The sequence below is a fragment of the Scyliorhinus torazame genome, chromosome 19 (assembly GCF_047496885.1).
Source record: "Scyliorhinus torazame isolate Kashiwa2021f chromosome 19, sScyTor2.1, whole genome shotgun sequence".
NCBI classification, from domain to species: Eukaryota; Metazoa; Chordata; class Chondrichthyes; order Carcharhiniformes; family Scyliorhinidae; genus Scyliorhinus; species Scyliorhinus torazame.
In genome coordinates, this window is record NC_092725.1 from 105987196 (window position 1) to 106012168 (window position 24973).

A 24973-nucleotide genomic window follows, 5' to 3' on the forward strand; every position below is an offset into this window, starting at 1 on the left:
TTGCCCTTGGTCTGCCAAAGGAAGAAGCAGGCTAAAACTCCTACCCCAAATGACCACCTACTGCCATCATGTGTGGAACTAAACAGGCATCAAGTGAGAAAAGGATAGGGCTCGCCTCTAATAATAGTGGAATATCCAACACTTGCTGCACTGATCTGGAATAGGCAGATAATTGAAGTACTAATTGGTCACAGCCACCAACACAACCATGTCTCAGCATACACCTTCAGAAGAGTGACACATGTAAGAACTGATGAGAAAAAAAACATTTTGAATACCCAGACACTGGGGGCATTGCATCTTTATCTAATCTGAAGTGAATTATGGTGTTTCTGATATAAATTAGTGAAGAGAACTTATTGAAAACATAAAGGCTGGAGAATGAAAGGAACTCTTTAAAGCACGTTCTTTCCAACTTCAAATTCTCAATACTGAATTTCAGGAACTCGCAATCACCATAAACTCTTGTTTTTTTAATAAGATGAAAATTCCCATTGGCCAAGAGACCGACAAATCAGTACAAAGCAGCATTGATAATTCATTTATCAATGCAAAAGTGCAAGCTATTTTGAGGAGAGGCACCTCAATGTCTAAATTTCACAGAGAGGTGTTGTTGGAAACAGCCATATTGCTGCGGTTGCACATAATTCTTTTTTTATAAATTTAGAGTACCCAATTTAATTTTCCAATGAAGGCGCAATTTAGCGTGGCCAATCCACCTACCCTGTACATCTTTGGATTGTGGGGGCGAAACCGACGCAAACACGAGAATGTGCAAACTCCACAAGAACAGTGACCCAGAGCCGGGACCGAACCCGGGACCTCGGCTCCATGAGGCACCAGTGCTAATCACTGAGCCGCCGGCTGCACATAATTAACTCACTGCACGAGTAAATATTTGACAAATTAGCAGCTTTTTAAGCCAGTCACATACTTTAGTGTCAAACAAGCTAGGACAGATCACACACATGGAAGATCAAATTTGTGCTCACCGTTCTTACCTCTGCCGTATGAACAATGTCCCGATCTACTACCTCCGCATCGATGGCCATAAGGATTCGCAGATAAAGATCGACTCCTCGAGGATTGAGGCCAACGACCGAGAGAATGTCAAAGAAGAACTTGGGCCACTTAGTCAGATACTCAGCTAAAAAAAGCAGAGCAAAGACTTGAGCCGCTTTGTTGCGAATAAAAGTCTTCTCTGGGTGTGGACTCACCGTCTGGGGTGGGGTAAAAGATAAAATGGGGAGGATTCAATGTTTGAGCGATGCGCAGAAGCAGACTTTTAAAGCACCTGACTCCCGCACAATTAGGAGCTTGTGGCAAACAGTTTGATGAGAAAAATCAAAAAATCACTTCAGTCAAGTTAGAATTACGAGGTGGCAATTTATCAAGAAAGGAACAGAGCCAATTTTAAACACTCAACGAATCCAAATTTTTCGTCCTCATGTGTTATCAGGAAGCAATTTGGCCCATTATGCCTATGCCAGCTCTATGGAAGCTATCCAACTATCCCCACCCGAGGTCTTTCCCATATAACAAAGTTAACTATTTGAAAAGTTACATGCAAGAACTAGAACCAATTTTGAAAACCATTGTATTCCTAGACAGGTGGACAGTCTCAGGATTTTGTTCAGTATAATTATAGACAGTACAGTCACACAACTCACTTGAGCCTGAAGCCAGGTCATCATAGTTTGTCTAATGAGTTGATGCTGTGTTCCAGTTAGAACGACATACCTGTAACATTGAACAAAAAACTAACTTTCAAATACAACATTCACAAGACACAACTAAAATAAAAATAGCTTGCAATAGGAAGCCATGTTGAAGTGCTACAGTATCAATCATACACCGAAATGTCAGATCATACCCCCGAGCCAACATTTATCACAGAATATTTTATTATAAAAGGGTAATTGTTGCTTAATATAACGGCATTCCCAACCTCAGCACTTTACAGCAAAGTAGTGCTTTTTGAACTGTATTCACCATTGTAATGTAAGAAACACAGCAGCCACCTTGTGAACAGCAAGCTCCCACCATGGTAATGATCAGAAACTCTGCTTTAGTGATTTTGATGGAGGGATAAATATTGGTTGGGTCACCAGGGATAATTCCCCTGCTCTTCTAAAGGGTCTTCGGAGGGGAATCATGGGGCCATAACCTAATGACTCACCTAAACGATTAGATGGTGCAGCACTCCCCTAAGTCTTGAATTTCGTGCTCAAATCACTGGAGTTAGAATTGGAACCCACAAGCTTCCAATTTCAGGACAGTATTGTTACCAACTGAGTTACGACTGACAATCTATTAGGTTCAGTCATACGGACACACTTAACAATACATAAGAGTTTCCCACACACAATTTCATAGTCACCTTTATAAACATCGAGACCCCATTAAATGCAAATTACTATCAGGAATGTCAATGTGGTTGGTGACCACGAGTCTCACAAGAGAATACAAAAATGAAGATACGGAGCCGGAAGCTCACCTACAAACACACTGCCATCTGCCAACTACTATCCTTGTGCCCACAGCAAAGAAGTCAGCTTGTTCCCAAGAACACGCCAGTCACTCATTCCCCAAAATCAGATTGAAATGTGTCATGCAAGAATCCATGGACAAAAAAGAATGGCAAGCGTTCAAAAAGGCAAAATTCAAAAGGGAAAATTTAAAAAATCTCAAGTGGCATCGGGATTTGGCTCGTGAGTAATTCTGCTGCTATTTAAATATTTCATCCTTCAATGTGAAGAATCATGTGTCCATACAAAAATTAAATCTATGGATCTAGAAAATCATCGTAGCTGTGCTCAGAATGCAATGGAATCAAGAGCACAGGAGGCGGCCAGTCAGCCCATGACGTCTTTGGCAACTCTCTGAAACGATTACTATTTAGGTCCACCGCCCTGCTCTTTTCCATAGCACTGCATACATTTTCCTTTTTGAGGTCTGCATGTCCGATGCTCTTTCAATAGTTACTATTGACCCTACTGGGGTGGCACGGTGGCGCAGTGTTTAGCGCTGCTGCCACACAGCTCCGAGGGCCTAGGTTTGATCCCGGTCTGAGTCACTTTCCGTGTGGAGTTTTCGCTTTCTCCCCGTGTTTGCGTGGGTCTCACCCCCACAACCAAAGGCTTGCAGGGTAGGTGGATTAGCCACGTCTTAATTGGGGGGGGACAAAAAATATAAATTTTCAAAAAAACTATTAAACCTGCTTCCACCACCCTTCGAGGCAGCAAATTCCAGATCACAACTGACTGAGTGCAAAATATATCTTTTCTTCTTATTCCCTCGTCCCAGGCTTTTTTGATAATTATTTTAAAATCTGTGCCCTCTGGTCGTAATTACAGCATGAGAGGTTCCATAACTACGGATAAAAGGACTTGATGGAAAAACGATCACAGGAAATGAAAAATGTAGGTTCATAGATTAAAACCAGCAAAAGATCACAATATCTATGCCAAAGAAAAAAAAACAGATTAAGATATTGATAAGAAATGCTACAAAAAGTAATGCTGGTGAATGTTTTCCAGTACTTTCACCCAGATCAAACAAGCATAATATCGAGGAGGCTTAGGCAATTTCAGTGTCACTTACATCTGCCATGCATTTCTGCGCGCGCGCACACACACAGCCAGTTGACTCCAGCTGGCTGAGGCATTGTCCTAGTGAAAGCAACAGTTGCCGACTAATTTAAAAAAGGTGCAAGACTTGAACATATTCCTTTTGTTTGCAAAGGACAGGTCCCTGTATACGAATGTTTTGTTGCTTCCAGCAAAGTAAATTAGGTACATTATGAGCTTGACCAATTATCTTAAAATTCCTCGTTGTTTAACTATTAGCACATTCCATATTGTTCAACAAGTGCTGCCCAAAGCACGGTGGCGCAGTGCCGAGGACCCGGGTTCGATCCCGGCCCCGGGTGAATGGCTGTGTGGAGTTTGTACATTTGGCCCATGTCAGTGCGGGTCTCACCCCCACAACCAAAAAGAATTGCATGGATTGGTCACGCTTAGATCTGCCATGCATTTCTTTTTTTTCCTTCAATTTAGAGTACCCAATTAAATTTTTCCAATTAAGAGGCAATTTAGTGTGACCAATCCACGTAGACTGCATATCTTTGGGTTGTGGGGGCGAAACCCACGCAAACACGGGGAGAATGTGCAAACGCCACATGGACAGTGACCCAGAGCCGGGATCGAAACTGGAACCTCGGCGCCGTGAGGCAGCAGGGCTAACCCACTGCGCCACTGTGTTGCCCCTTGCCATGCATTTCTGCGCACACACACATGCGCACATAAACACACAGCCAGTTGACTCCGGCTGGCTGAGGCATTGCCCTAGAGAAAGCAACAGGCACGCAAGCTGCCGTCAAATTTAAAAAAGATGCAAGTCTTGAACATATTCCTTTTGTTTGCACTTGTGTTTTGACATATAGGAGTAGACTGAAATGTTTTTTAAAAATTTATAGTACCCAATTATTCTTTTACAATTAAGAGGCAATTTAGTATAACCAATCCACGTAACCTGCACATATCTGGGTTGTGGGGGGTGAAACCCATGCAGACACGGGGAGAATGTGCAAACTCCACACAGACAGTGGCCCAGGGCCGGGATCGAACCCAGGTCCGCAGCGCTGTAGACAGCAGTGCTAACCACTGAGTCACCGTGTCGCCCCAGGAGTAGACTGAAATTGCACTGTTTCAATTTGTATCTTTGTAGTATGCATCACTGTAAATAAAAGCTTATAAAGCATTTAAAATTTGGCTCCAGTTCAATCCTTCACCCCCGACTTTCTGGAACAGAAGACACGCAGATACTATAGCGCGAAAAGCATAATATATACACTCTTACCTGAATTTAATTTGATATTCCAATACTTGAATACAAAAGAACTTTACATGGTCATCACTGTGGACAAAAAAAACAATTGCATTTGGTTTGTCTCTTCATGATGAGATACAGCAAACTGTTCATAAACCACACCACCCAAATTTGGAAATTCTACAAACTTCTTAGTTTCCGGTTGCATTTACCTCCAATACAACATGTCAGCTTTATTCAGAAAGAAAAACACGTAATGCTACAATAGCGGGCAATGCATGTGTAAGTTCGTACCTGTATATTCCCTGTGCTAATGCTTCAGCACACACTTGCCACCCATGCTGGGAAACCTTCAGCTGTTCAAAATACGCCAATGCCTGGAGAGTGGATTCAAAGAAAAAGATACAGCTTAGTATTTTCACCCTGGATTAAACACAAGAGATAGGTCCTTTACCTTTCTCTTCCCCTAATTTGCTTTTCTCCTTAAGCTGCTGACCGTTTCTGGATTGCAGGTATACAGGCTCGCCCTCACCCCCAAGTGACCATCCCATTATCTGTGCACCCAGAGAGTGACTGCCAACTAGCGATTCTGGAGCGCGTGCAAACACCAGCACAGACACAACCACAGCTTACCCACGGTGGGCACTGAGGCCCACCATAGTGCCCCAACAGGGTCTCGTCTGAAATGAGTCAATCTTGCACAGATACATTATCAGCCCTGGGACTTTCTGGTAAACAAGCCTTTGAAGGCGAGACACTATCTTTACCCAGCTGGTCAGTGAGACACTCAGGTGCGTTTGCTACAGGTGATCAAAGATCTTTCAAGGATCAAAGGCAGTTTTCTTACCTCGCGTCACACCCCTCAGCTTCACTACGATCAGAGCACAAGAAATCACAGCATGAGAAAAAGCCGGCCATCAGGCCGATCCCTTCCAGAGACTGCATATAATCAGCCTTAAAATATAATGCATGTGGGATCCATTATAAAGTGACACAAAGTGCGAAAGCAAGGAAAATATATTAAACACGGATAAAACACCAGTCCAGTCCTAGATAGAGTAGTGTGTCCAATTTTGTGCTCAGATTAAATAGGTTAATTAGAATCAATATACTAGAAAGAAAAACATTTTATGTGACGAGTGGTTGGGATTTGGAACACACTGTCTAATAAGCCAGTGGTTGCAGATTCAATCGCAGCTTTCAAAAACTGGCTAATTACAAAACAACATTTCAGGGATATGGGGAAGGAATTGGGGAAACTAATCGCTCTTCAAAAGTTCCACAATGGGACAAAATGCGTCCTTCTGCGCTACACTATCTTATAATTCAACCAAATTGATTCTACTTAATCTATTTAACCTACAGTGAAGGCTGTGCACAAACACCCTCTGACGATAACCAAACAAAGCTCGAGGATATTCTGTCCAGGTTCAGTACCTCGGAAGCAGCAGGAATTACATTATTTCTATAGATTATTTCTATTTGGTTCGTACGGAATCCTGTACCTTTCATTCCATTCATGGGTATTATGGAGTTGCTTTTTGGAGACTTTAAATTATCACATTTTCTTTATTGTTTTCCAATTAAGGGGCAATTTAGCATGGCCAATCCACCTAACTTGCACATCTTTGGGTTGTGGGGGTAAGACCCACACCGGCACGGGGAGAATATGCAGCTCCACACGGACAGTGACCCGGGGCTGGGATCAAACCTGGGTCCTCAGCGCCATGAGCAGCAGTGCTAACCACTGTGCCACCATGCCGCCCTTAAGTGATCACATTTTCAAGTGTGTTTCTGTGGGAGCTTTTTGACATATTGGGGAGTCCAAGAAATTAGCCTTCTTGGAGCCTGTAGGGCTCAATAAGCTTGTTGCTGATGATGTGGAATATTTTAAAACAACACTCAAACAGGGTATTTCATTCAAATGCCAAGCAGTCTTTATTCTGTTACACAAGTGGGGAAGCAATCCCCATTAGTAAACCAGAAGACTTCAACGAGAGTTTTCAAAAGAGATTACATACTATTCTTGTTGCAGAACAATCACTGTACCAGTTCTGCTGTAGGTGGCAGTATCAAAGGGGCTGGAACCGAGGACAATGACACAAGATAACCACCACCATGCAATCCAATTAAGAAATGGAGGAGGACACTGTCTTAACCAAATGGCCTCAGACAACATGCATTCACCCCAAGGAAGGAGATACATAAAGATCAAAAACAGAAATTACTGGACAATCTCAGCAAGTCTGACAGCATCTGTGGAGAGAAAAGGGGGCTAATGTTTTGAGTCTGGATCATTGCCCATTGCCCGCCTCCATGCAGCTCGCCACCCCCTCCTGCACGGTGTCTGCTCCCCATTGCCACTCCCTCTGCTCCCCACTCCACCTCGCCCATGCCACATGGCTCTGCTTCCCACTCCACCCCACCCATCCGCCTCTCTTCACTGCTCCCTCCCTCGAGCAGCAAGCAGAAAGGAGCAAGAACAGCATTGTGGGCTTAAGTTAACTTTGCAGAGAGCTGGCACAGGCAACATAGACTGAATGAGCTGGGCTCCTTCAATCCCATAACCATTCGGTGATCTATCCCAATTGCACAGTCATGGTAGAAACTTTAAAACATGGCTTGAGCATTAGCAAGAGCGTAAACTTTCAAAGGTATTTTATCCCCATGAACTTTATAAAATTCGCACATCACCCCCCCCCCCCCCCCCCCCCCCCAAAAAAAAATGCACATCCAGTCATGTATTTATATACATAATACAGCACCAGTGGTCACCTGGTCATCCATTTGTGTCACATTAATATTGTGCTTATTTCAATACTCAATGAACACACAATGAATCTTGACACAACATATTAAAGACCCTTTGGGCAGAACAAAACTATGTATTGTTTTCATTAAAAATATTTTTTTCCAATTAAGGGGCAATTCAGCGTGGCCAATCCACCTACCCTGCACATCTTTGAGTTGCGTGGGTGAGACCAACGCAGACATGGGAGATGGTGCAAACTCCACACAGACAGGGGCCGGGATTGAACCCGGATCTGCAGCGCTGTGAGGCAGCAGTGCTAACCGCTGCGCCGACATGTCGCCTGGAACAAAACTTTGTTAGTGACTGTTCATATTTTAATTCAAGCTTACTCACCCTCTGTCTAAAACTGGCATCAGCATTTGGGTTCAAACCCAACAGTGCTTGCTCATCCATCATTGCCGATTACCTATTCTTGACGGTAGGTCTGCTCCCTTTCCATTTACAGACTTTAGGCATCTGTCAATAGTAACCAATGAAAATACAACTGACATTAACACACACCAGTAATGCTAAACGCAGCAGAAACGCTGAGCTTCCTGCACATCCTATTCATCTGAGCATTAGTGCCCCTGCATCAGATTGCAGTAAAGCCTGTCACTATCTTAAAAATCTGTTGCTTTACTGGAACAGGATGCTACTGCCGTGCTGCATGATGCAATAGCCTAACTTCCTGAGCAAATGTACCTACAGTATCTGTCAAAGTGAAGACATAGAGTCAAAAATATCAACCTCAAAATTAGTAGTGAGGCCTCGTTACCCTCTTTCCTCCAGATTGGGTGAAATGGGGATGGGGATGTTGGTTGTTGGGAGGGGTGGGGGGGGGTGGGGGGTGGGGGGTGTGTTAGTTCTGAAAAATTACCCTACATAGGCCCACTCGCCTACCCTATCCCCGTAACCCCAGCCAAACTGCACATCTTTGGACACTAAGCAATTTAGAATTGCCTATCCACCTAACCTGCACACCTTTGGACTGTGGGAGGAAATCCATGCTGTCACAGGGAGAAGAGCAAACTCCACACACAGTCACACAAGGCCGGAATTGAACTCAGGTCCCTGGTGCTGTGAGGAAAGAATTCCTAGAGTGCAAAAAGAGTCCATTCATCCCATTGAGTCTGCATTAAGCCTCTGCCTACCTAGGCCCACTCCCCCATCCTATCTCCATCGCGCCACCTAACCTGCACATCTTTTGGACTATGGTAGGAACCAGAGCACAAGGAGGAAACTCATGCAGACACGGGGAGAAGTGCAAACTCCATACAGTCACCCAAGGCCAGAATTGAACCCAGGTCCCTGGCGCAGATCTCCTGCCCCTGGTAATTGACACCTCTACGAAGCTGTCTACCCTATGTCCCTCATAATTTTGTACAACTCAATGACAACGACCCCACCCCCCCCAAAGTCTCCACTGCTCTGAGGAGAACCACTCCAGCCTAACCAGCCTCTCTCCATGGCTGAGGAAGTCAGAAGGGGGGGGGGCTGGAGAGGAACGGGGTGGGGGGCAGGAGAGGGGGGAAGGGGTGGGGGGACAGGGGAGGGATGAGTGGGGGGGGTAAAGATGGGGAGGGTGGGGGGCAAGAGTTGGGGAGGGTGTGGGGCAAGAGATGGGGAGGGTGGGGGGCAAGAGATGGGGAGGATGGGGGGCAAGAGATGGGGAGGATGGAGGGGGCAGGAGATGGGGAGGGGCAGGAGATGGGGAGGGGCAGGAGATGGGGAGAGTGGGGGGCAGGAGATGGGGAGGGTTGACAGGAGATGGGGGGACGGGCGACTGGAGATGGGGGGGGGGGCGACTGGAGATGGGGGGACGGGCGACAGGAGATGGGGGGACGGGCGACAGGAGATGGGGGGGACGGGCGACAGGAGATGGGGGGGACGGGCGACAGGAGATGGGGGGGGACGGGCGACAGGAGATGGGGGGGGACGGGCGACAGGAGATGGGGGGGGACGGGCGACAGGAGATGGGGGGGGACGGGCGACAGGAGATGGGGGGGACGGGCGACAGGAGATGGGGGGGGACGGGCGACAGGAGATGGGGGGGGACGGGCGACAGGAGATGGGGGGGGACGGGCGACAGGAGATGGGGGGACGGGCGACAGGAGATGGGGGGACGGGCGACAGGAGATGGGGGGACGGGCGACAGGAGATGGGGGGACGGGCGACAGGAGATGGGGGGGGGAAGGGCGACAGGAGATGGGGGGGGAAGGGCGACAGGAGATGGGGGGGGGGGGGAAGGGCGACAGGAGATGGGGGGGGGGGAAGGGCGACAGGAGATGGGGGGGGGGGAAGGGCGACAGGAGATTGGGGGGGGGGGGGGGAAGGGCGACAGGAGATGGGGGGGGGAAGGGCGACAGGAGATGGGGGGACGGAAGGGCGACAGGAGATGGGGGGACGGACAAGGGAGGAGATGGGACGGACAAGGGAGGAGATGGGACGGACAAGGGAGGAGATGGGGCGACAAGGGAGGAGATGGGGGCGACAAGGGAGGAGATGGGGGCGACAAGGGAGGAGATGGGGGCGACAAGGGAGGAGATGGGGGCGACAAGGGAGGAGATGGGGGCGACAAGGGAGGAGATGGGGGCGACAAGGGAGGAGATGGGGGGAGCGACGAGGAAGGAGATGGGGGGGACAAGGGAGGAGATGGGGGGGACAAGGGAGGAGATGGGGGGGACAAGGGAGGAGATGGGGGGGACAAGGGAGGAGATGGGGGGGACAAGGGAGGAGATGGGGGGGACAAGGGAGGAGATGGGGGGGACAAGGGAGGAGATGGGGGGGACAAGGGAGGAGATGGGGGGGACAAGGGAGGAGATGGGGGGGACAAGGGAGGAGATGGGGGGGGACAAGGGAGGAGATGGGGGGGGACAAGGGAGGAGATGGGGGGGACAAGGGAGGAGATGGGGGGGGGCAAGGGAGGAGATGGGGGGCACAAGGGAGGAGATAGGGGGGAGACAAGGGAGGAGATGGGGGGGGGACAAGTGAGGAGATGGGGGGGACAAGTGAGGAGATGGGGGGGGACAAGTGAGGAGATGGGGGGGGACAAGTGAGGAGATGGGGGGGGACAAGTGAGGAGATGGGGGGGGACAAGGGAGGAGATGGGGGGGACAAGGGAGGAGATGGGGGGGACAAGGGAGGAGATGGGGGGGACAAGGGAGGAGATGGGGGGGACAAGGGAGGAGATGGGGGGGACAAGGGAGGAGATGGGGGGGACAAGGGAGGAGATGGGGGGGACAAGGGAGGAGATGGGGGGGGACAAGGGAGGAGATGGGGGGGAAAAGGGAGGAGATGGGGAGGGACAAGGGAGGAGATGGGGGAGACAAGGGAGGAGATGGGGGGGGAGAGATATGGGGGGTGATATGGGGGGGGTGGGGAGAGATATGGGGGGGAAGAGAGATATGGGGGGGAAGAGAGATATGGGGGGGAAGAGAGATATGGGGGGAAGAGAGATATGGGGGGGAAGAGAGATATGGGGGGGAAGAGAGATATGGGGGGGAAGAGAGATATGGGGGGGAAGAGAGATATGGGGGGGAAGAGAGATATGGGGGGGAAGAGAGATATGGGGGGGAAGAGAGATATGGGGGGGAAGAGAGATATGGGGGGGAAGAGAGATATGGGGGGGAAGAGAGATATGGGGGGGAAGAGAGATATGGGGGGGAAGAGAGATATGGGGGGGAAGAGAGATATGGGGGGGAAGAGAGATATGGGGGGGAAGAGAGATATGGGGGGGAAGAGAGATATGGGGGGGAAGAGAGATATGGGGGGGAAGAGAGATATGGGGGGGGAAGAGAGATATGGGGGGAAGAGAGATATGGGGGGAAGAGAGATATGGGGGGGGGAGAGAGATATGGGGGGGGGAGAGAGATATGGGGGGGGGAGAGAGATATGGGGGGGGGGAGAGAGATATGGGGGGGGGAGAGAGATATGGGGGGAAGAGAGATATGGGGGGGGGAAAGAGAGATATGGGGGGGGGGAAGAGAGATATGGGGGGGGGAAGAGAGATATGGGGGGGGCAGAAGAGAGATATGGGGGGGGAGAAGAGAGATATGGGGGGAGAAGAGAGATATGGGGGGGGAAGAGAGATATGGGGGGGAAGAGAGATATGGGGGGGGGAAGAGAGATATGGGGGGGGGAAGAGAGATATGGGGGGGGGAAGAGAGATATGGGGGGGGGAAGAGAGATATGGGGGGGAAGAGAGATATGGGGGGGAAGAGAGATATGGGGGGGAAGAGAGATATGGGGGGGAAGAGAGATATGGGGGGGAAGAGAGATATGGGGGGGAAGAGAGATATGGGGGGAAGAGAGATATGGGGGGGAAGAGAGATATGGGGGGAAAGAGAGATATGGGGGGGGAAGAGAGATATGGGGGGGAAGAGAGATATGGGGGGGAAGAGAGATATGGGGGGGGAAGAGAGATATGGGGGGAAGAGAGATATGGGGGGGAAGAGAGATATGGGGGGGGAAGAGAGATATGGGGGGGAAGAGAGATATGGGGGGAAGAGAGATATGGGGGGGAAGAGAGATATGGGGGGGAAGAGAGATATGGGGGGGAAGAGAGATATGGGGGAAGAGAGATATGGGGGGAAGAGAGATATGGGGGGAAGAGAGATATGGGGGGGAAGAGAGATATGGGGGGGAAGAGAGATATGGGGGGGAAGAGAGATATGGGGGGGAAGAGAGATATGGGGGGGAAGAGAGATATGGGGGGGAAGAGAGATATGGGGGGGAAGAGAGATATGGGGGGGAAGAGAGATATGGGGGGAAGAGATATGGGGGGAAGAGAGATATGGGGGGAAGAGAGATATGGGGGAAGAGAGATATGGGGGGGAAGAGAGATATGGGGGGGAAGAGAGATATGGGGGGGAAGAGAGATATGGGGGGGGAAGAGAGATATGGGGGGGAAGAGAGATATGGGGGGAAGAGAGATATGGGGGAAGAGAGATATGGGGGGAAGAGAGATATGGGGGGAAGAGAGATATGGGGGGAAGAGAGATATGGGGGGGAAGAGAGATATGGGGGGGAAGAGAGATATGGGGGGGAAGAGAGATATGGGGAAGAGAGATATGGGGGGAAGAGAGATATGGGGGGGGAAGAGAGATATGGGGGGAAGAGATATATGGGGGGAAGAGAGATATGGGGGGGAAGAGAGATATGGGGGGGAAGAGAGATATGGGGGGAAGAGAGATATGGGGGGGAAGAGAGATATGGGGGGGAAGAGAGATATGGGGGGAAGAGAGATATGGGGGGGAAGAGAGATATGGGGGGGAAGAGAGATATGGGGGGGAAGAGAGATATGGGGGGGAAGAGAGATATGGGGGGAAGAGAGATATGGGGGGAAGAGAGATATGGGGGGAAGAGAGATATGGGGGGGAAGAGAGATATGGGGGGGAAGAGAGATATGGGGGGGAAGAGAGATATGGGGGGGAAGAGAGATATGGGGGGAAGAGAGATATGGGGGGAAGAGAGATATGGGGGGGGAAGAGAGATATGGGGGGGAAGAGAGATATAGGGGGGAAGAGAGATATGGGGGAGAAGAAGATATGGGGGGGGAGAAGATATGGGGGGGGAGAAGATATGGGGGGGAGAAGATATGGGGGGAGAAGATATGGGGGGAGAAGATATGGGGGGAGAAGATATGGGGGGGAGAGAAGATATGGGGGGAGAAGAAGATATGGGGGGAGAAGAAGATATGGGGGGAGAAGAAGATATGGGGGGAGAAGAAGATATTGGGGGGGAGAAGATATGGGGGGGAGAGAAGAAGATATGGGGGGAGAGAAGAAGATATGGGGGGAGAGAAGAAGATATGGGGGGGGAGAAGAAGATATGGGGGGAGAAGAAGATATGGGGGGAGAAGAAGATATGGGGGGAGAAGAAGATATGGGGGGGAGAAGAAGATATGGGGGGGGGAGAAGATATTGGGGGGGGAGAAGATATTGGGGGGGAGAAGATATTGGGGGGGGAGAAGATATTGGGGGGGAGAAGATATTGGGGGGGTGAAGATATTGGGGGGGGTGAAGATATTGGGGGGGGAGAGAAGATATTGGGGGGAAGAGAAGATATTGGGGGGGGAGAAGAAGATATTGGGGGGGGAGAAGATATTGGGGGGGAGAAGATATTGGGGGGGAGAAGATATTGGGGGGGGAGAAGATATTGGGGGGGGGAGAAGAAGATATTGGGGGGGGAGAAGAAGATATTGGGGGGGGGAGAAGATATTGGGGGGGGGAGAAGAAGATATTGGGGGGGAGAAGATATTGGGGGGGGAGAAGAAGATATTGGGGGGGGAGAAGAAGATATTGGGGGGGGAGAAGAAGATATGGGGGGGAGAAGAAGATATGGGGGGGGGAGAAGAAGATATGGGGGGGAGAAGAAGATATTGGGGGGAGAAGATATTGGGGGGGGAGAAGAAGATATTGGGGGGGGGGAGAAGATGATATTGGGGGGGGGAGAAGAAGATATTGGGGGGGGAGAAGATATTGGGGGGGGAGAAGAAGATATTGGGGGGGGGAGAAGAAGATATTGGGGGGGGAGAAGAAGATATTGGGGGGGGAGAAGAAGATATTGGGGGGGGAGAAGATATTGGGGGGGGAGAAGAAGATATTGGGGGGGGAGAAGAAGATATTGGGGGGGGGGAAGAAGAAGATATTGGGGGGGGAGAAGAAGATCTTGGGGGGGGGGGAGAAGAAGATATTGGGGGGGGGAGAAGAAGATATTGGGGGGGGGAGAAGAAGATATTGGGGGGGGGGAGAAGAAGATATTGGGGGGGGGGGGGGAGAAGAAGATATTGGGGGGGGGGGGGAAGAGAAGTTCCGCGCCTGGACTTGCCCCCTCAGCCGCCTCCTTCCTCTCTCCCCTCCCCTTTACCTTCCCTCAGTCCCGGCGCCACCACCTCGCGGCTACAACTCCACCGGAAATGTGGGGCTCGGGCGGGTCACGGCCCCGGAACTAATCGTGTTGAAATCAATTAAAGGAGGAACGCTGTGATTATATTTTAAATTACATATTTTATTATATTTCATTAAACACAAATAGGTTAGAGATGATTTGCGAATCTAACGGTCCGTTTCCCGAAGCGGTTTCGTGCCTGTATGAAAGCGTGCAGCTGATTGGTGCAAACCGGGTCTTGCTGGAGAAAGGATTACCAGTTTTTCACCTTATTCATTGAATTCAGCGACAATTTGTACTTGAGAAAGTGGGGGGTTTTTTGGTCAGTACCCACTCTCTCTCCTTCACTTAAATTTTTAAACGCTCTACATGGAAATTTCAACCAATCAACCACCGCATAACATAGGCGTCCAAAGCAACATCGTCATTTCCAGTAAGAACTGAGGGCGGGGGGGGAAGGTCTCAACCAATACGACGCTGGATATCATACACGTTCACCGAGCAGGCCGTCATTTCCGGTGGGGTTTGTGAGGCTCTGGCCAATCAGTCGGCACGTAACAGAGACGGCGGCTGCCGGTGTCGTCATTTCCGGACGAGGGAGGTGATGACGCCGTTTGCCGGTGACGTAACGTCCTCTTTTCGGTGGCAGGCGATCGGGAGGCGACATGAAGGCTTCGGGCACCGTAGGTCCAGCGAGCGTAAAAAGCCGCGGCGGCTGCTTGAGGGCCGGGTTCAGCCGAGGCCTCGGCTGAGCCGTTATCGGCCGTGGGGTGTCAGAAGGCCCAGCAGGCTTTGGAGCTGCCTCTGATCGTGGGGGGAGATGTTAATATAATCTCCGTCTGTGAGAGGGATCTCCAACATGGCGGCCATACCGGAGGGGATGAAGCCATGTGCTAACTCTGCGTGCTGGAAGAGCGACTGGCTCCCAGCACCTCAACTAGGGCCAGGTTAATGTCAGCTTTCAATGCAGAGAAGGGGAAAAATGCACCTAAATTTACATGCAATGCACCACTATATAAATTATACCCTGCACCAAGTACAGGCTTGTTACTCAAGCAGTGTTGCAAGTGACTGAATCAATCAAAAGTTTGAAGTTTTCTATCTTTATTTAATTTTTAATCGTCCCCCTCTAACCTTTTTACAAGTTAGTTCTCGAGTTTAACATGCACATCCAACCTGTAGAATGCAAATTGAACATTGCTCAGCAGCATTTGGGGAGAGAGAAGCAGGAGTTAATCTTTCAGCTGGTTACCTAAAATGTTGACTGTTTATAAAGAACCGAAATTGCTGTAAATATCCAGCAGGGCTGGCAGCATCCTTGTGAGAGAAACAAGAGTTACTGTTTCAGGTCTGTGACTTTTCTTCAGAATGTTAACCAGTTTCTCTCGCTGGTGTTGACTGGTTCTGGACATTTTGTGTTTTCAGTTTTATATTTACATTTTTCAGTGGTGTGATTTGTTGCTAAAGATGGAAACGCTACAGTACAGAAGGGGCCCATTGAGTTGGCACTGACCCTCTGAAAGAGCACCCTACTGAGGTCCACTGCCCCCACCCTACCCCTGAAGCCCAGCGTATGGCCAATCCCCCTAACCTACACATCTTTGAATAGTGGGGTGAAACAAGCCCCGAGAGGAAACCTGACATGGGGAGACCATGCAAACACCACACAGTCGCCCAAGGCTGGAATCAAACCCCAGTCCCTGACGCTGTGAAGTAGCAGTGCTGCCCACTACCAGTGGCACAACTAACAAAAAGAAGTGCTGATGTATGGATGATGGGTCTTGAAGGAACAGTGAAAATAAAAGTTGTACTATTTATGCTACTTAGACTGCTATTTACCTCTGACAATGCACACCAAACCCAAAGTCATTATATTTTACAATTTTAATGCCTTTTTTTCTGTGCAGAAAACAATTGTACCTTGTCGCCTTTTGAAACTTGTGTTTCACAAAGTGAAATTTAAGGTACTACATGATTTGTCATGTGCATATGTTAACTTATATTTTACATGTTATGGTATGTTAACTTATATTTTGCATGTATTTCAGCTTAAGGAGTACAAGGTGATTGGGCGGCGCCTGCCCTCAACTAAAGAGCCCAACCCTGCGCTGTATCGGATGCGCATCTTTGCTCCAAATCATATTGTCGCCAAGTCTCGATTCTGGTACTTCATTTCACTGATGAAGAAACTAAAGAAGTCTGCCGGTGAAATCGTCTATTGTGGACTGGTAAATTTTTGTTTCTCTGTTTAAAAATGCGCATTTTTTTGATGATGAGTTTTTCCGTATGAAATATTGGAGTGCTGCATTGCAGGCTCAGTTCATCAATGCAGACTACACTTGGAAGCTTTAGAAGCTCATTAACATTCCAAATTCAGTTTTCACTACTTTTGGCCCTCTGGCAGTCTAATAGCTAAAATCATTCATGTATTTTCCTTCATTTTGCTCCAGGTGAAAAATGAAAATCACTTATTGTCACAAGTAGGCTTCAATGAAGTTACTGTGAAAAGCCCCTAGTCGCCACATTCTGGCGCCTGTTCGGGGAGGCTGGTACGGGAATTGAACCGTGCTGCTGGCCTGCCTTGGTCTGCTTTAAAAGCTAGCGATTTAGCCCAGTGAGCTAAACCAGCCCCAGGTGTAGGATTCCTTGCCATTTATGACCATCTTGTGAACCTGTATTTGGCAGGTGGATTCGATAAATATTATAATAATCTATAGCTATTGTGCATTCCAGGTTATCTTTTTTATAAGGTTTATATGGAATATAGTTTATGGGTTCCTGCCTCTACCACTGTTTTAGCAGAGATTTCCAGACCCCCACCACCCTCTGGGTGAAAACATTCTCTGCAACTCCACTCCAATTCTTCTATCAATTGTTTTAAATCTATTAACTCAGATATTGAACTCTGCTACAGAGAATACATCCTTCTTATCCACGCCTATCTAGAGCCCTCCTTTTAGCATCCTCTGCTTAAACAAAAACAGCCCCAGCCTATCTTTCCTCCGCTAAAATTCTCCCGTTTACCTAAAATTCCTCTGTACTCTCTAGTATTATTCCATCCTTGCTGTATTCATAGAATTTATAGTGCAAAAGGAGGCCATTCGGCCCATGGAGTGCACCAGCCCTTGGAAAGAGCACCCCACTTAAGCCCACGCCTCCACCCTATCCCAGTAACCCCACCTTTTTGAACACACAGGGTAATTTATCAAACCTGCACCTCTTTGGACTGTGGGAGGAAACCGGAACACGCAGAGGAAACCCACGCAGACACGGAGAATGTGCAGAGTCCGCACAGACAGTGGTGTCCAGAACTGTGCAAACTACATTTCATGTAGTTTTGAGTAAACTCTCCACTCTTCTGTACCTTGGCTAATAGAGGAAAGTATCCTGTGTTTTGAGAATGCGCCACATCAAAAATGGGAGTAGCATGGATTGGGGGTTGATTAACAAGGTTATTCGTGCGAGTTTGTGAGGATACGCCTTAACTAACTTTTCAAACCCATATATCAAACATTGTGAGAGGTTATTCAACAAAAATAGGGCTTGTGCAGTTGAGGTCATGTATTGATTGTAGATTGGTTAACAGAAACAAACGGGTACTTTTTGGATTGGCAGGGTTACTGCAAGATCAGCGCTGGCACCTCAGCGACAGTATTTACAGTCACTGTCAATGACTTGGGTGCGTGGACCGAGTGGAATATATCCGAGTTTGCTAATGTTGCAAAGTTACATGGGAATGTGAGCTGCGAGGAGGATGCAAGGGTTATGACTGATTGAGTGGGACAGCATGGTTGCGCAGTGGTTGGCAGAGGGTAGTGAATCTGTGGAATTCATTACCGCAGAGGGCTGTAGATGTTGGGCCGTGAGGGAGGCTCAAGGCTGAGGCAGCACGGCGCAGTAGTTAGCACTGCTGCCTCGCGGTGCTGAGGGACCCGGGTTCGTTCCTGGTCACTGTCCATGTGGAGTTTGCACATTCTCCCCGTGTCTGTTTGGGTCTCACACCCACAACCCAAAAAGATGTGCAAGATAGGTGGATTGGTTTCACTAACTTGCCCCATAATTGGAAAAAAAAGTAATTGGCCATTCTAAATTTTTTTAAAAAAGGACAGGTTGAATAAGTGGATAAGAAAATCACAGATAGAATATGATGTGGGGGAGTGTGAAATTATCCACTTTGGAAGAAACCATAGTACAGGATATTTTTAAATAGTGAGAGATTGGGAAATGTTGGTATTGGCCATGCTAAATTGCTCCTTAATTATTAAAAAAAAGTTCACCTGTTGATACAGCAAGCATGTTAGCCTTTATTTTTTTAAATATAAATTTAGAGTACCCAATTTATTTTTTCCAAATAAGGGGCAATTTAGGGTGGCCAATCCACCTAGCATGCACATCTTTGGGTTGTGAGGGCGAAACCCACGCAAACACGGGGAGAATGTGCAAACTCCACACGGACAGTGTCCCAGAGCCGGGATCGAACCTGGGACCCCGGCGCCATTAGGCAGCAGCACTAACCACTGCGCCACCAGTATGTTAGCCTTTATGACTATGGGATTATGGGAGCGGGGAAGTCTTTCTACAATAATGTAAGATCTTGGTGAGACCATACCTGGAGTACTGTGTACAGATTTAGTCTTGTTACCTAAGGAAGGATATACTTGCTTTAGAAGGAGAACATCAGGATTCACTAGACTGAATCCTGGGTGAGAGGGTCGTCCCTATGAGGAGCAATTGAGTAGACTTGTAAAGAGAAAAAGATTTGTCAGAAACAGGTGAATTTATAATCGGGAGCAAAATAATGACCGACGATCTAAATATATTCTTTGGTTCTGTCTTCACAAAGGAGGATATCAATAACATACTAGAAATATTGGGGAATACAGGGTTTAGTGAGAGAGAGAGGAACTGGAAGAAATCAGTATTTAGTAGGGAAATGCTGTTGGGGAAATTGATGGGATTGACGGCCAATAAACCCCCAGGGCCTGATAATCTATATCCCAGAGTATTTAAAGAAGTGGCCCTGTAGTGGTGAGCTTCCAAGTTTCTTTAAACTCTGCAACAGTTCCTACAGATTGGAGGGTAGCCAATGTAACACCATTATTTAAAGAGGGAGGTAGAGAGAAAACTGGGTGTTATAGACCAGTCAGCCTGACGTCAGTAGTGGCAGAATGCTAGAGTTCATTATAAAAGATTTAATAGCAGAAACTTGGAAAACAGTGGCAAGATCAGACAGAGTCTGCATGGATTTATGAAAGGGAGAAATCATGCTTGACAAATTACTGAAATTCTTCGAGATGTAACTAGTAGAGTTGACAAGGGGGGGTCATGAGATATGGTTTATTTGGACTTTTGGAAGGCTTTCGAGAAAGTCCCACATAAGAGATTAGCGTGTAAAATTAAAGCACATAGGATTGGAGATATGTAATCAGATAGAAAACTGGTGGGCAGACAGGAAACAGAGTAGGAATAAACTGGCCTGTTTCCAAATGGCAGACAGTGACTAGTGCTAGGACCCCAGCTATTCACAATTATATTAATTTAGATAAGGGAGCTAAATGAATATCCAAATTTGCAGATGACACAAAGCTAATAATAATCTTTATTGTCACAAGTAGACTTGCATTGCAATTAAGTTACTGCGAAAAGCCCCTAGTCGCCACATTCAGGCGCCTGTTCGGGTCCACGGAGTGTCCAATTCACCTAACAGCACGTCTTTCGGGACTAGTGGGAGGAAATCCGAGCACCCGGAGGAAACCCACGCAGACACAGGGAGTATGTGCAGACTCCTCACAGACAGTGGCCCAGCCGGCAATCAAACCTGGGACACTGGTGCTGTGAAACCACAGTGCCACTACTGTGCTGCCCCCTGTTAGGTGGGTGAGCTGTGAGGAGGATGCAGAGATGCTTCAGTGTGATTTGGACAAGTTGAGTGAGTGGACAAATGCACGGCAGATGTGGATAAGCGTGAGGCGATCTACTTTGGTGGCAAAAACAAGAAGGCAGGTTCTGAATGGTTATAGATTGAGAGAAGGGAATGTGCAACGAGACCTGGATATCCTTGTACATCACTCGCTGAAAGTGAATGTGAGTGCAGCAGGTAAAGAAGGCAAATGGTATGCAAGTGGATTCGAGTACAGGAGCAGGGATGTCTTGCTGCAATTATTCGGGGCCTTGAGGTCACACTTGGAATATTGTGTACCGTTTTGGTCTCCTTATCTGGGAAAGAATGTTTTTGCTATAGATGGAGTGCAGCGAAGATTCCTGGGATTATATTTGCTGGGGTTTAGCAGAATGAGGGAGGATCTCTTAGAAACCTATAAAATTTTAACAGGACTGGACAGGGTAGATGTTGAGGGGGGGGGGGGGGGGATCTTCTAGCTGGGGCATCAAGAACTGGGAGAGTAGGAGATTAGTCGTTTATAGCTGCAATTAGGAAAGTATTTGTCGTAGAGCTGTGGTAAACCTTTGGAATATGTGAAGCATAGAATCCTTACAATACAGAAGGAGGCCATTCGACCCATCAAATCTACACTGACCCACTGAAGTGCGCACTCTGAAGTCCATGCCCCACATTCTCCCAGTAACCCACCTAGCCTTTTTGATACTGAGGGACAATTTATCATGGCCAATCCACCTAACCTGCACATCTTTGCACTGTGGGATACATGGGGAGAAAGTGCAAACTCCACACAGCCAGTCACCCATGGTTGGAATTGAATCCTGGGCACTGAGGCAGCAGTGCTAACCACTGTGCCACCGTCGCCCACAGTCAGAGTACATTCAAGACAGATTTTTGTGTATGAAGGGGATACTGGGGTGGTTGGAATTGAAGTAGATGATCACCCATGACTATTGAATAGCAGAACAGTCTTGAATGGGTAAATGGCTTACTTTTTTTGTCGTTGGCCAGAGGTCTCTATTCCTCTGCACTTTTATCTTCCCATTTATTGTATATGTTATGACCTTGTTTTCCCTCCCCAAATGCATTATCTCAGTTCTCAGGATTGAATTCCATTTGCCACTCTTCTGCCCAGCTGACCAGTCCATTGATATCCTCCTGCAGTCTACAGATTTCGTCCTCACTTTCAATCACGCGGCTAGTTTTTGTATAATTTGTAAAATTCTTAATCATGTCCTCAACTTTTAAATCTACATCATTGATATATATGGGAAGTTTTGTTTCCTTTCTTACATGTAAGAAACAAGTGTCCCATGTTGTAATTATTTTTTAGTGTTGAAATGCGAACGTACACACTTTTTTGCCTAGGCGTTTATCCATTTCAGGTTTCACCTACTTTTATCCAGCTGTTGGTTGACTGTACTGGGGTCTGTTCTGCTGCGTCCAGTCTTCATGATTAACTTCAACTAGTCTTCCGCTGTGCCTTGAAACAATGGTTTTTTGATTTTTCTCTTCCCCGGGATGTCTGATTTCCTAAAACACTGTTACTCGAGGGTGTGTCCTGTTGAAAACCTGATTTTACCCCCCACCCCAGTCTCCGGACCCCCGTAACGTTGCTGCATTGAATGCATTCGGAATATATCTCAAAAAAAGCATGGTATATGCCTGCGATTGTGTTCCAATTCTACTACTATTTCCAGTGAACAATCTGCCCAGCTTTAAAGCAGACCGTTATTTATCCACAGTCTGTTGTGAATATCATGTGAAATCTGGCAGCTCTTGAACATCGTTCTGGAACCATATCTTCAAAACTGGAGATCTGGGCAATAGCCTCAAAGGGATCTCTTGTTTGAAACACAAATGATCTTGGACTAGGATTTGCTTCCCATTTGCATTTTGTTGGAATGTTCCTAATGGCTTTGTTTAATTGTTATAGGTTTTTGAGAAGTCACCTGCAAAAGTGAAGAACTTTGGTATCTGGCTGCGCTATGACTCTCGCAGTGGAACCCATAATATGTACAGGGAGTACAGGGATCTGACCACTGCTGGTGCTGTAACCCTGTGCTGTAAGTAGCTTTAAGTGTTACTCCGAATAATACTCCATGGATGTATCCAGAGTAGCTGAAGCCACTTGATTTAAGGGCAAATAATTGGAATAATACGGATTGTGTTATGTGGGATTTTTATTTTTCTTTAGTCTGAGAACGTGATATCCGCTCTAGTACCAATGCTGCACCTGTTTATAAAACTGAAAGAAGAAAAAGCACCTCTGAATCAGCCTTAGTGTAGGTCAGATTATCTGGATCACTTGAAATAAACAGCTTGCTATATGTTTATTTAAATCATGCTTGGCCTCATATCACACATATGGTCACAAAATAAACATTACTTGGATTTAGGAAATGCGTCATTCGGCATTAATTTGTGGCCTGCTTAATTTTACTTTTTCTTTCAGTCCCTTATCAACATTGATCCTTGTGTGTAATAGGCTTTCGGATGACAGACTAGTAGCCTGTTCCACGAATAACTAACTATGGAAACAGATGGAAAATACTGCCTCAGTTCACCATTGGGGGCATGAAGAGAATTGGGAATAATATAAACATGCTTATTTTTGAGTATAACTTTCCCTGTTCTCCAAAAGACAATCTATTTTGAAAATTGCAGCAGTACATAGTAACTTCTTACATGCATGTGACCTATTCCCAAATATTGCTGTGTGGGTTACTCCCAGGGAGATGGAATAATTTGACATTGCTGTAATTTCAGTGTTTAACTTCTTTTATCCAGACCTGTGTTCAGCTCTGATGGTACATTCCATAATGCACTTAAGAACATAATAAATAGAAGAGTAGACCCTATGGCCCGCCCCTGAGTCTGCATCGCCATTCAATACATTCATAATTAATCTGTTTTTAATGGCGATCTTCAGTAAATACGATTCTGTTTTCCAAGAGTGACAAATTTATACTTATTGTCATCTTAATGCAGTGCAGTTTAATGGAATATATTGTGGTTTCCACCCTTGCACTGCAGATATAGCACTGATAAAATGCTGACTTTGTTTTAAACAATTACTATGAAGGATGGAATAAACCTTGGTTAACTGTATCTGGGCCAGGATTTTGTATTGGTGTAAAATGTGATATTGTGCTTCAGAACTAGGGAAGCACCTAGATATTTATTTATATTGTGTTTTAAAAGTGAAATGGGGCCACTTACATTTAGGATGGTGACATGTCAGACTTCAGTTACGCTACATTGATGTGTCCTGTTGCATTTCAGCAGCAAATGGAACACAAAAATGTCTTGCATTCATACAGGATCTGTCAAAGCCTGTTAAAATCGGTCGGAAATGTGACTTGCAGTTGGTGCACAGCAAGCTTCCACAAACAGCAATGTGATTTTTTTTGTGTTGTTGAAATTTCTATTAACCCATCCCAAATTTACTGGCCATTTCCAAACATGTGCTATAATAACTCCTGAGGCTCTCTCTCTCTCTCTTTCTCCCCCCCACAACCACTTTTTAAAGGGGTTCATTGTTTTAATTTTGCAACCAAACTTTTGAACACAAACTTTTGAACATTCATCTTTAAACTGGGTCACCGTTTAGTTTAATTATAAGACCTCAAAGAATGTAGGCTTTAGACAAATTGACGTGTCGCCATTATTTATTCTAGCTTTAGAAGATAATTTGTATGAGATCAAATGTTTTTGGCTTCAAAAGCATCTTGGTGATCATCATGTTCTTTGTTAATTTTAAGTATCATTTTAAGTATACAATGTTTGCCGAAATTAAATGGCTGATCAGCTCATACATGTAATTGTTTTATATTAGTTGTTGTGGTTTCCTTATGCATTTCTTTGTTTGCAATTCTTTGTAGACCGTGATATGGGAGCTCGTCATCGTGCTCGTGCTCATTCCATTCAGATCATGAAAGTAGAGGAGATTCCATCAAGCAAGTGTCGCCGACCTGCTGTTAAGCAGTTCCACGTAAGTACTGAATGATACGTTGGTGTTGTCTTTATTTAATGACTTGATCATTTGCTTGTAAGTACCACTTTGTTTCTGATTCTGTTCATTTAACTATTTTCCAGAATTCCAAGATCAAGTTCCCTCTGCCACACAGAATCCTGCGTCAACAGCACAAGCCCCGTTTCACCACCAAGAGACCAAATACTTTCTTCTAAAATGTATTGACAGTTGAAACTTTGTGAAAATAAAAGTCTGGCTGACAGTTCCTGGCTCCTGTGTCCTTTTCTTTAGGTATAAGGATAGTTTTATTTCTATGCCTATGTTTCTGCGACATCTTTAATGTGATGCGTGATTATTGAATGGCAGAATAGACTCGATGGGCCAAAAGGTCTATATCTCCCATTTCTTATGATCTTAGTGTGTCATTTCCTGGTTTGATTTGTGTGGAGGACTAATGCAGCAGTTCCTCAACAGCACCTTCCAAGTACACAACCTACTGCATTGATTCAAGAACAGAGATAGCAGGATTATGGGAAACCACCACCTCCAAGGTACACACCATTCTGATTTAAAAACCTGCCGTTGT

The 24973-nt window shown here is 46.9% G+C and overlaps 2 protein-coding genes and 1 non-coding gene across 8 annotated transcripts in view; 2 read left to right on the forward strand and 1 right to left on the reverse strand.

The window, feature by feature from the left end:
• xpot (exportin, tRNA (nuclear export receptor for tRNAs)) overlaps positions 1–14578 on the reverse strand; it is a 54634-nt gene extending 40056 nt beyond the window's left edge. For 2 of the 5 annotated variants that reach the window (XM_072485000.1, XM_072484997.1), the window contains exons 1-6: positions 14492–14578; positions 7976–8098; positions 5125–5207; positions 4861–4917; positions 1671–1740; positions 1002–1220 (exon numbers count right to left, since the gene is read on the reverse strand). In XM_072485000.1, the coding sequence (XP_072341101.1) occupies positions 1002–1220; positions 1671–1740; positions 4861–4917; positions 5125–5207; positions 7976–8038 (492 nt within the window). In that variant the 5' untranslated portion in view covers positions 8039–8098; positions 14492–14578. Of the gene's footprint in view, positions 1–992; positions 1221–1670; positions 1741–4860; positions 4918–5124; positions 5208–7975; positions 8099–14491 lie in introns of those variants that run through there. The other 3 variants (XM_072484999.1, XM_072484996.1, XM_072485001.1) reach the window with 2 other exon arrangements.
• A 471-nt stretch (positions 14579–15049) lies between these two features.
• On the forward strand, positions 15050–24652 carry rpl18a (ribosomal protein L18a). Of its 2 annotated transcripts, none has more exons than XM_072485003.1 (5): positions 15050–15195; positions 16561–16740; positions 22348–22477; positions 24296–24405; positions 24510–24652. In XM_072485003.1, exons 1-5 carry the CDS (start codon positions 15178–15180, stop codon positions 24600–24602), a joined length of 531 nt encoding a protein of 176 aa, XP_072341104.1. In that variant the 5' UTR covers positions 15050–15177; the 3' UTR covers positions 24603–24652. The 2 variants fall into 2 exon arrangements, with proteins under 2 accessions (XP_072341104.1, XP_072341103.1); XM_072485002.1 differs by lacking the exon at positions 15050–15195 and adding an exon at positions 16345–16476.
• Positions 16359–16487, forward strand: LOC140396692 (small nucleolar RNA SNORA68). The gene has a single exon (XR_011936594.1). It is a non-coding gene; the product is annotated as a small nucleolar RNA SNORA68 (small nucleolar RNA).
• Positions 24653–24973: the final 321 nt, after the last annotated feature.

Bases quoted from the DNA above. Each gene is read 5' to 3' on its own strand.
- rpl18a (XM_072485002.1), top strand. From the start codon at position 16,360: ATGCACACCAAACCCAAAGTCATTATATTTTACAATTTTAATGCCTTT. The intron at 22,478-24,295 runs GTAAGTAGCTTT...AATTCTTTGTAG, and splicing joins TGGTGCTGTAACCCTGTGCT to ACCGTGATATGGGAGCTCGT. The intron at 24,406-24,509 runs GTAAGTACTGAA...ACTATTTTCCAG, and splicing joins CTGCTGTTAAGCAGTTCCAC to AATTCCAAGATCAAGTTCCC.